The 12,219-nt window shown below is 42.8% G+C and overlaps 1 protein-coding gene across 2 annotated transcripts in view; it reads left to right on the top strand.

Annotated features, from left to right (window-relative positions):
• The window catches only part of epoa (erythropoietin a), a 33,548-nt gene that overhangs the window by 19,952 nt on the left and 1,377 nt on the right, over positions 1-12,219 (top strand). For both annotated transcript variants that reach the window (XM_067972114.1, XM_067972115.1), the window contains one exon: positions 5,592-5,789. In XM_067972114.1, the coding sequence (XP_067828215.1) occupies positions 5,592-5,789 (198 nt within the window). The remainder of the gene's footprint in view (positions 1-5,591; positions 5,790-12,219) is intronic.

The following is a 12,219-nucleotide window of genomic DNA, read 5'->3' as shown; positions in this document are numbered from 1 at the left end:
ACGAGCGATTGCTTCTCAGTTTTTCCCTGATAAGCCAACACTTTTGAATGAAACGAGTTGTTAAATGAGCAGTGCATATAATATTGAATGCCAGAGAACATCTTGAGACAGGCTGCTGGAGTTGGAGAATGAGAAGCAACATCATCATCTTCAAAATCCTTGCTATCCTCACTAATTACATGATTTAATTTCGGCTCGGGTCGGTTCAATGCTTCGATGGAGGTTCGGGAGATCAAGGAGTCATTAACTGTGATATAGTCAGACTGAGGAACATCAGCAGGGATTGGTCCTGCTCATTGTAACATCAGCAGAAATCTGTCTTTTTCTAGCCAGAAACTTCCAATAGTGACCCTTGAGAAGCTTGCTAACTTCAGCATATGTCAGCCCAAAGCTTAGAAGAGGTCTTCATTGGAAAATGGACAAGTTCCACATTTGTTTGGCCGGAGATTTCAGAGTGCGCAGGACAGTTTTCCATAATGATAAACACGCTTCTATCCTGAGCTCAAAATCTTCAGTCCAGAGATCGAATGAAATCCTAAAAGCTCGTAGAAGTCATACATGCTTCTGATGTGTTTCAAGACAGTGTCAATTCTTCAAATCTAGTGGGCTGAAATAATTTGAAATTGCACGATGTTTGAACACGTCCATTGGTTGTATCTATCCACGACATGTAGTTAAAATTCTTCGGACATCTCCTAACACCAGCTTGCCAAGCCTTTGATGTCCAACCATAAGATGAAGAACAGAAGAAATGGTTGGGCAAACGGCTGGAGCTTGCGATACTAGCTCAGCAAGAGGTAGATGCAGAGGCTGACAGAAGGGAGTGGCAGGGACTTATGGCTGTAGAAAGTTTGAGCCCGGAGCTCAGGAACCTGAAAATGCATTTTTAGGCAAAGCTACCTAATTGGTGTCACATTGACAATCTCATTAAAGAGGCCACAGGATGACTGCAAAATGGAAGTGTTACACTGGTGCTGTAGGGGTTGTTCTACTGAGGTTGGGGCTGAGGCACATTATTGGGGATTCCTAGAACAATAATAACAACAACAACAATTTGCATTTATATAGTGCCTTTAACGTAGTAAATCAGTGAGCCACATAAGGAGATATTAGGACAGGTGACCAAAAGCTTGGTCATAGAGGTAGGTTTTAAGGAGCATCTTAAAGGAGGAGAGAGAGGTAGACAGGCGGAGAGAAATTTAGGGAGGGGATTCCAGAGCTTAGGGCCTAAGCAGCTGAAAGCATGGCTGCCAACAGTGGAGCGATTAAAATCAGGGATGTGCAAGAGGCAAGAATTGGAGAGCTTGGAGATCTTGGAGGGTTGTCGGGCTGGAGAAGGCTACAGGGTTAGGGAAGGGCGAAGCCATGGAGGGATTTGAAACCAAGGATCAGAGTTTTAAAATCGAGGCTTTCCCGGACCGGGAGCCAATGTAGGTCAGCGAGCACAGGGATGATGAGTGAACGGGACTTGGTGAGAGTTAGGATATGGGCAGCAGAGTTTTGGACGAACACAAGTTTATGGAGGATGGAAATGGGAGGCCGGCCAGGAGAGCATTGGAATAGTCAAGTCAAGAGGTAACAAAGGCATAGAAGGATGTAATCTGTATCTAGCTCTATGCTTGATGCTGATGTTGGCTCTCTAACTTGGGAAATATAAGCCCCTAAATTAAGCACAAAAATTCACACAAAAGTCATGAAAAATAAATATTGGTGTTATATTTGACATTTTGCGACAAGGCAACACTAGCACATTAAGTAATTTCTTTATCATTTTTATAAACCTTATTGAAGCCACTTAAAGGCATATTATCATGTCTGTTTTCATTGAATCCAGCATTGGACTCATAGAAACTGGGCATGCAAGTCTGAGTGTATTTGGAGCGGGTACAGCGCAGATTCACCAGGACGATACCAAAGCTTAAAAGGTTAAAATTATGAGGACAGGTTGCGTAGACTTGGTATGTATTCCCTTGAGTTTAGAAGGTTGAGAGGGATGATCTATTCGAGGCCTTTAAAATGATAAAGGGATTCGATGAGGTGGATAAAGAGAAACTGTTGCCTCTGGTGGTGGAATTCAGAACAAGGGGGCATAATCTTAAAATTAGAGCTAGGCCACTTAGGAGTGAAATCAGGAAGCACTTTTTCACACAAAGGGTAGTTAAAATCTGGAACTCTCTTCCCCCAAAAGGCTGTGGATGTTGGGTCAATTGAAATTTTCAAGACTGAGATTGATACGTTTGGGTAAGGCTACCAAGGAGCAAAGGCGAGTAAATGGAATCGAGATACAAGTCAGCCATTATCTAACTGAATGGCGGAACAGGCTTGAGGGGGTGAATGGCCTACTCCTGTTCCTATGTTCTTGCGTTCCTTTGCACTCCTGGTTTCAGAATCCAAGATCCGTTTATTGGGTGTAGTGAAGATCCTGAGATTATTTGGAACCTTATGTATTATAAAATAAATAGAATGTAGGGCAAATAGTGAGAAACCTGAAGGATTTAGATCTTTTAGGCAACTGGGCCAATAAGTGTCAGAGGCAGTTCAATGTGAATAAATGCAAAATAATTGCTCCAGGAGCCATGAACTAAAAGAGGAGTATCTGTTAAAAGGAACAGTGAGCTGATTGGGAAAGAGCTCCTTGAGGTTATGGTGAAGAAATCAATTAAACTTTCAGCACTCTGCTAACGTAGAAGATAAATAAGATATTGGGCTGCAGCAGGAGAGGATGGAGCTTTTTATACTTGAGGTTGCATTGTTGCTGTTTAGGGTATATTAGAGCCATATGAGGTGCTGGTGTACATTTCTGATGACATAATTGTTTGGAAGATGTTATTGCCCATAAAAGGCCACAGAGACGAGCAACGATGATTCCAAGTATCAGATATGAAGAAAGGTTACAAAAGTATGAGCTTATTTTCTTGTAAAAGAGATTTTGAGATGACCCAATTAAATTTCTGAAGATTAAGAAAGGAATTGACAAAGCTGATCCAGGCAAATTGTTCACTAATATAAAGGGTTCAAATACCACATAGGAGGTTCGGAGTAAGAAGGGAAAATCAGGTGGAACTTTATCCATCCAAAGGCTAACAGAATTGTGGAGTAGGTTATCAGGAAGTATATTGAATCAGACGTTATAAATAGGATCAAGGGCAATTAAATGTGTCTTTGGGGAGAAGGGATTAAGGGATGTGGTAAGAAGATGGGTTGATAGAGTTGATCTGTTAAAAGAGATGGCCTTTTGTTACTATTGGCTCTTCTATGTAGCTACTCAATGTAGGTAAGGTGATACGCTGATTAATAAGGTCAGGAGTATTATACCACGTCATGTGCGGTGTATTATTCTGCTGCTAAAGTCCAGCTGTGTGAAACTTGGTGTGTCCTGTTGAGTCCACAAAGTGAAATTATTGTGCCCTCTTGGGTCAATTAGAGACTAATTGTACTTAGGCAAATCGCCAGGTCAATTAGAGGTCAATTTTTTTTCCAAAGCAAAGTGTGACTCCTGAAGTCAATGCAAAGGTATTTTTGGTTGCGGAGATATTTTTTCTGTACATTTGGAAACAATACATTTTTACAGGTGACACAGAAATTTATGTGCACACTGACACTTAAAGAGACACAGACGTGTCTCAAAACAAACATATTTGTGAAATACTGAATATTTATCTACCCGATATATAATTGTGTGTCTAGCGTGCATCTATAAAATGTCACACTTGAAAAGAATCACACCTCAGAGTATCACACTTGAAAGTGCACATCGCACTTGTACCTAATTGACTGACATATTATACTGATAAGTGCAACAAATAACAACTAAGCAGATGGAGGATGTGCCAATGAACAAGTAGCATCTTAAAATAAAGTGTCTAAAAAGAATGAATTAGCAATTAGGCTTAGTTTGGCCTCAGGATTTGACTAACAGAAGTGCTTTTCTACAGCAATTAGACTTTAATGCTTTTAAAGGGACAGGCCACAGCTCCACCTTAGCAGCAGAATAATACGTTATTTGTTACATGGTATAATACTCCTGCCATTACAGCATAACATTGACTAATCCCTCAGGACTTGAGCACATAATCTAGGTGGATACTCCAGTACAATACTGAGGGAGTCCTGCATTGTCAGAGGTGCTGTCTTTTGCATGACACATTAAAAACTACACCCCATTTGTGGATGTAAGGAGGTCCCATGGCACTATTCGAAAAAGAGCAGGAGTTCTTGCGATATCCTGGCCAACATTTATCCCTTAACCAAGACCACCAAAACACAGAGTGGTGAACTATTTATCTCATCTGCTCTTTGTGGGAACTTGCTGTGAGCAAATTGGCTGCTGTGTTTCTCTACAAAAACAACAGTGGCTACGCTTCAGAAAGTAATTCACTGGCTGTGAAATGTTTTCGGGCATCCAGAGGATGTGTTAAGGCGCTATATATATGCAAGTTTGTTCATTCTTTGTTTACTGTCAGTGACGCCATGGGAGCTCTGCAAGCGGAGTGAAAAGAACACTGCAGCGCATTTGAATGGCTGCTTCATAAATGCTAATGGCCTGACAAGTCAATGGAGAGTTTCAATGGCTACATACGACGACTGCATCTTCAGTTTATTTTTATGTCATTTCACTCCTGGAGGCAAATCTGTGTCATGCTGTTGATTAATTTCTCCATGCTATAGGTAGCGAAGCACGGCACAAATGTCAGTGAACTCAGTTCCTTTCAGTCGTGGCTCAGTTGATAGCATTCTCGCCTGAATCAAAAGGTTGTGGGTTCAAGTCACACTCCAGAGACTTGTGCACAAAATCTAGGCTGACACTCCACTGCAGTACTGAGGGAGCACGGCGCTGCCGTCTTTCGGATGAGAAGTTAAACCAAGGCCCCTTCTGCCGTCTCAGGTGGACATAAAAGATGCCATGGCACTATTTTGAAGAAGAGCAGGGGAACTTCCCCCCCCCCCCCCCCCCATTGTCCTGGCTAATATTTATCCCTCATCAACACCTAAAACAGGTTATTTAGTCATTATCACATTGCTGTTTGTGGAACCTTGCTGTGTGCAAATTGGCTGCCGCGTTTCTTACATTACAACAGTGACCGTATTTCCTACATTACAACAGAGACTACACTTCAAAAGCACTTCATTGGCTGTAAAGCACTTTGGGATGTCCTGAGGTCATGAAAGGCGCTATATAAATGCAGGTCATTCGTTCACAAGTATATTGCAGTTTTGGCTGCTGGCAAAATGTCATTAATGACATGCTATCTGTGCCAAGTGTTATGTCAGAACAGGGTATGAATGTCATGATCTTTGTTATGATTGCATATTATGGGTTACTTTATGAGTACTTCTGGTACAATATATAACATAGAAGGACTGATTGGGTGCTCATGGCAAGGAGTGGGACTTGGAAGCGAGGGTCAGGAAATCAGGGGTCGATACCCTCTAATTTTCTGTCTGATACTTTTAAAGGGACCTTTCTATGGGCCTGCAATTTCCCACTGTAAGCTCCTTCCATACTAGCATCGCTTCTCGCATCAATGGGAGCTAATATTTTTGTTCTATTGGGAAGATCTAACGTTGCGTTAACCTTTGTGTCTCTACAGTTGGGAACAAAAGCCGAGGAGATTCAGACTGGCCTCAAGCTGCTCGCAATTGCAGTCCAGAAGGCCCATAACATGACGGTCAACGGCAACATGCTGTATCTAATAGAAAAGAGCTACAGTAATATCCGCAGCGTAACGCAGGTGGTGAAAAGTTTAAGTAAACCGCTAAGTGATGCAAATACGTTAACAGGATACAGAGTAAGTTGGTAAATCAAACGAGGAGCCTCAGCATCCTTTTCTTGAGGTGGGTGGGTGGGGGTCAGGTCTTTGCAGAGGTTCATTTTCCCTCCTTCCAATTTTCATCCTTGACCCCTCCTATTCTCAAGGCGATGGACTCTTGCATGGCCCAGTCCAAAGGACAGCGGCAGTCCTTCTGTACTTTGCCCAACCAGCCGAGTGTCAGTGGGGATGTTTGACCATGGAAGCCATCACATGCCAAGTCCGATCCTGTCCTCGCCTGGTGTCCACGCATATAAATCTTGCTGGAAGTGCTGTGGATATTGATCAGGAGTGGAAACTTTCAGCCTAATTGTAATGCATGTCTCTAACCTGGCTGAAATTGACTAACTCAGCACAGATCAGCAGTTGGAACCTGGTACTGCCCTGGCATATGTGACTCAGCACCATATCAGGCACTAACTCATTTTGAATGTTAATCAATAGATTAATATGTGTTCTATATCTATTGAATTTCTGATTTTCCTTAAACACGAGCTGATGACATTATCAGAAGTCCTGGCTATGAGAAATTATTAAGGCCAACACTGCAAGGGAGCTGGATCAACAGAGGTACAATCAGTAACACAGAGCACGGGCTGGGGGGTGATACTGGGCCTAATGTGAGGTAGCTGGATTAACATCAGTACAGATACAGTCAGTAACCCAGGGCACTGACTAGGAGGAGGTACTGGGCCTGACAGTGTGAGGGAGCTGGATTAACACCAGTAGAGATACAGACAGTTACACAGGGCACTGGCTGGAAGTACTGGCTGACTGTGAGGTGGAGCTGGATTAGCACCAGTAGCGATACAGTTACAGTTCGGTTGCAAAGTAATCATGTAATTGAACCATGTTGACCAAATGGTCCCAAGGTTTGATTCCTGATCTGTATAGATCTCAGCTGGGTTGTAGCAGTGCATTAACACTTGGCATCAATGCTACTGGGCTAGAGAAGGGAAAATCATCCTGGGTTCTTGCTGCTGGAAAGTGCTCACGTTTGGACACTGGGTGAGGAGAGGATTGGGCTCAGCTGAAATGGCCTCCATAGTCCAATAGCTTGCCAAAACTCACCCTTTATTTGTGAACCTAAATGGTGAGGTATTGGAAGGTGACCAGTCAGAAACAACCATGTCATAGCAGGAGTCAACGCCTTCAGGAGGGGAACAGGATAGAAATTTGGCAAAAACAGGGTTCTGGCTTGAAGGACTTGCTGAGTTGACAATGCAAGGGAACTACAGTCAATAATCAGAGTGTGGGGGTTAGTGAGCATGACCACGCAAAGCAGTTGGATTAACCTGCACATTTGAAATGATCATGCTGGCTAGCTGAAGCACCGTAGGTTAGTGATTGCATTTATACTGATAATAATTCAACTCTGCCATGTTGTCAGGCTCAGTAACTCCTCCACGTCATCAATGCTCACTGTTTAAACAAAAATAATCCAACATAAAAACCTAACAAATCGACAAGTGATTTGAATAGTTTGATTTTCTAAGAGGTACTGCCGGCAGGATCTTTGTCTTCAACACTGCAGATTGGGTGACCTGGTAAAACTCCAGTGGTAGAGTGTCGAGTTCTCTTTCAGGGTGGTCTCCCTGCCCCCCTCCGAGCCTGAACGTCATTTAACTTCTCAGCTTGTTTCAGTGACCCTGCCTTATCCCTTTCCAATAAAGGCCTTCTTCCATTAAATCTGGCAGTTTAACCCGGCAGCAACCTTCAAATATTGACACTGGAAAAGATAGGGGAATAAAAAAAAGTCTCCCTCCTGCTTTCTGTCACGTAACCCATCCTGTCGCTTGCTCAGTCTCCATGCATGGGGCCACAGGATATTAACCTCGGGATACAACCAACAATTTATTGGATGAAGAACTGTTTTCTATGAAACGATTAGCTTTCCTAGAATAAGATTGTTGGGTGGCTGGATATAGGTTGAAAAGCTCAAACACAATCACATCTTCGGTTTCAAGCCTTAATATATATTAGTTCATAGAAACACTGATGATATTATCCTGTGTACATTTCAATATTTTGTGATTATTATTCCTCTTTCAAATCACCCTTGCCTCACTTATTTTTATTAACTCCCCCCTCCTCCTCCCCGACTTACAGCTTGGCTCAGTCGGTTGTATTCTCCCCTCTGGGTCAGAAGTATGTGGGTTCCTGTATCAAGGTTAGATTTTATAACCTAGGCTTCCAGTGCAGTAGTGCTTGTCAGAGGTCCTGTCCTTTTGGATGAGAAGTTAAACTGCCTACCTGTTCTTGCTGGATGTTAAAGATCCCACTGACGTGTTCAGGGAAGAGCAAAAAGTTGTCCCGGTCAAAGTTCATGCCCACAACCAGCACCAAAAACAGATGAACCGGTCATAGCTGTTTGTGGGATATAAAACACATAACAACAGTCACTCTAAAAGAGTAAGTGTGAAGTGCTTGGAGACGTTCTGATGACACGAGAAAGGTGCTATATAAATGCAAGTATTACTTTTGGATTTGAGGCAAGTAAAAGAGAGAAGGAAACAGCTCAAGTGTGAATGGCAGCCAAGACTTGGGTTTAAACCTCAGTCTTCTAGTAAAGTCATGGGGGCCAAATTAGATTTGTGATTCAAAAAGGCAACAAAGAAAATCAAATGAACATGTCTGTATGCTGTGTCACGAGCCACTCCATCGCTGTTGCTAATATTGTGTCTGTTGCAGTTAACAGAAAGCAGGTGATGGAACACTTTGCAGGTTATCCTTTTTCTGCCCCCCACCCCCTCCCCAGCACCAATGGAACAACTAAGTCCAGTGGCAAGGTGGGAGTGCAGCTTGGAGCAGGACCATATCTCCCAACTATCCTGATATTGCACACCAATGTCAATCCTGTCCCACCCTCCGATTGGGACTCCCAAATTTTAAAATGTTCCCGGAATGATTGCAACCTTTAAGACAACCATTTGGAGTTGGAGGATAAAGTCTGGTATGTGCTTAATTTGCTCCCCCTCCCCCCCCCCCCCCAAAAAAAAACTTCTCCGTCAAAGGGATTAACACCTTATGGCATTTTGTCAATACATTAAGGCTTAAATTGCTTTATGAACTGTCAAAATGTAATAAATGTTGATACCTCTGATTGAGAAACGTGGAAAAACAAATAAAGACCGAAACTCCCTTCATTTTTAATTGGATAGAAAGAACTTTCATTATATAGCAGCTTATCACATCTCAGAAACACAAAGTGCTTCACATAACAACAATCACTGAACTTCAGATTGATATATTTTATGTGGATAACTGCGGCGGCAATTTTACACACAGCAAGATCCCACAAAACAGCAATGAATTGAATGACCAGTTAATCTGTTTTTAGTGATGTTGGTTGAAGGAGAAATGTTTTCTAGGACACTGGGAGAGTTGCCCTTCTTTGAATAGTGCTATGGGATCTTTACCATCCAGCAGAACAGGGTCGCGATCTAAGCAGTACCTCTGACAATGCTGCACTCACTCAGTACAGTATTGGAGAGTTACTCTATAATATGCGCTCAAGAACTATAGTGGTGCTTGAACCCGTGACCTTCTGACTCAGAAACAAGAGTGCGACCACTGAGCCACAGCTGGCATCAAAGCAAAAAATATATTAGGCTGTGTAAATATTTGTGGCACCACACAAGGTAAAATAAGACGTTGCAGAATTTAGGGTTTTTCTGATTTTGAAGTTTGCAGGTTGAGAGGTATGATCAGGTGAGTAGTGCCTATTGAGGCAGTGGCACTGTAGCACGCAGTGAGATAGTAGGCAGTGCAGAATAGAACAGGAATGGGACCACACAGTGACAGAGCAGGAATTGGACTGTAAGGTTGAGAGCAGCAGAGCCCAGTAGGAATACAACGCAAAACAAAAGTGCAGAGTTACAAGAGGCCGAGACAATTAGTTGTTTTGGCCAAGCTGTGGGGACAGTGTCGCTTCCCAAAACTAGACCCATTTTTAGCAGTATCTGCTGTAATTAGCTAAGGCCCAAAATCACCATGTATATGGAAAATGGCCCATAGATAAGGGACTGCAAAATGTCAAAAGCCCTGAATGCTGTTTACTCTTAATTGAACAGTGAATGTAAGCATCACAACCTTTTCGAAAATAAAACACTTGTCTGTACCTTGAACGTTTTTTGTTCATTGTAACTTTGTTGGTTATCTTGGAGGAAGATTTTTGTTTGGACAGTGAGTACTGATGATGTTGTTGAAGAAAACTAGAATGAAAGTGACTGAGTACCAAGGGAACAAAGGAGCTTAATTAAGAAGACAGTACTAACAACAACAACTTGCATTTATTTAGCGTCTTTAACATAGTAAAACGTCCCAAGGCGCTTCACAGGAGCGTAATCAGACACAAACTGACACCGAGCCAAAGTAGGAGACATTAGGACAAGTGACCAAAAGCTTGGTCAAAGAGGAAGGTCAGTGAGCATAGGGGTGATGGGCAAATGGGGCTTGGTGCAAATTACAGAGTACGGACTTCATATAGGCTGAGAAGTTTGTCTCCGGAACCCTGTCAATATCTTTCTAAACTGACTGGCAGAAGGCACATGTTAGCATCTACAGGAGATGAGAGAAGGGGAGGGAAGAACATTTCTCAACATTTTGAAACGAACGTAACTCTATCGGAAGAGTTTACACTCTTTCTTTGGATGAGACGTTAAACTGAAGCTCCATCTGCTTGCATTGGTGGCTCAGGTGGATATTGGAAGAAGAGTAGGAAATTCACTCGATTTCCTGTCCAACATTCTTCCCTCTACCAACATCACCAAAAACTGGCCTTTCGTCTCGCTCTTATTTGTGGGACCTTGCTGTGCACAAAATGGCTACCTACATAACAACAGTGACTATGCAATGTAATTCATTCTATATGAAGTGTTTTGGAAGGTCTCCAAGAGATGTGATAAAATACTATGCAAGTACAAGTTCTTTCTTCTGCATATATTATTTTTTATGGTGCCATGTGTCACAGATAGCAGGCTCCCATATTTCACGTTTGGAGAAGTGGAATGTGCAGGATGGAAAGTAACTAATGTAGAATGCAGAACCCTGCCCTATCTCTCATATCCTGCAATTGCTTTTTCTGCCAAATATCTATCCGATTCCCTATTAAACTTTATCTGATCTCTCCCTTTCCCTCTCAGAAATACACCTGCACTCCACTTTCTTTAATGGGCAGTGGGAGGGCTGAGACTGGAAATAGAACATGATGTGGGGGGGGGGGGAAGGGATTTACCTTAAACCCTAAACCCTAAACCCCATCTCTTTGTACGTCGATAATCCAAGGTGGCCACACAACAATGGCTTCCAGTTCTGTTCTGCACTTCCAGGTAGGTTTGGACAACATGATCACAGTGACACTTTTCCAGTGGTTATTGAAAAAAAGACTGTGGATACTTACTGTCTGGGCCCACATTGAAATGATGGCCAGCTGGGCTTGGTACTGAAGGACTGCCAGTGCCCACTGAACTATACCCAGCATGAAATAGGACATTCAGGAAAGGGAGAAAGAAAATTGGTGGGGCAGGGGTGGGGGGGGTGCAGAAGTGGTGCCCCTGAAGCAGACTTACCCAGAGAGTGTTACTGTGTTAACAAAAATCACAGTGCTACAAAATCTTAATTGCACCACTAACTGCCGACAATTTCGTGTCTATAACCCTGAGCATCAGTATTGTAGGAATGGTGCAAGAAATGTGAGGTAAAAGAACACGAAATGGGGCCCACAGCCCAGAAGTAAATGCAGGGTCACAGACAATCTGGCGCATGTGTTACGCAGGAGGTTTGAAACCGCACTCAAAACCAAGTGCATGTCAATATAGTTTATGATTACCAAACACACGTCCCGTCCACAAACACAGTGACAGCCGTTAACCCTTTCCGTTACCAAACACACATCCCGTCCACAAACACAGTGACAGCCATTAACCCTTTCCGTTACCAAACACACGTCCCGTTCACAAGCTTAGTGATAGCCGTTAATCTTTTCCATTACCAATTTACGGTTGGAGCATTTGTATTGCTCCCTTTTATCCTCAATAGCAGGAAAAGTTATTTTTCCCCATTTCAACAAACAGCCATACTTAGTCTATTTTCTTGAACGGGAAGGTAACTTGGCTTTCCTGATGGCTGAGCTGGGCCGTGCAGACTAGTAAGTCCTAGGTTCGATCCCCTGTCTGTGCTAAGTTAATTGATAGGGTTGCTACAATTGGCACCGAATCCAAGGTATCAGTTTAGCTACCCTTTGCTGTACAATCTCTGATGCCAGGAAGGCCCCAGTACAGTGACCGGAAATGCAGAGATAATGATTGGAAATCAAACACAACACGTAGAGAAACAAATGTGAATAGATTGTCTGGGTTTTAACGTGCATGATTCGGAAGTTGGTACTGAGATTACAACAACAACTTGC

The sequence above is a fragment of the Heptranchias perlo genome, chromosome 35 (genome assembly GCF_035084215.1).
Source record: "Heptranchias perlo isolate sHepPer1 chromosome 35, sHepPer1.hap1, whole genome shotgun sequence".
NCBI lineage: Eukaryota > Metazoa > Chordata > Chondrichthyes > Hexanchiformes > Hexanchidae > Heptranchias > Heptranchias perlo.
The sequence above is the reverse complement of the archived record's forward strand: the minus strand, read 5'-3'. Positions and strand labels throughout refer to the sequence as shown.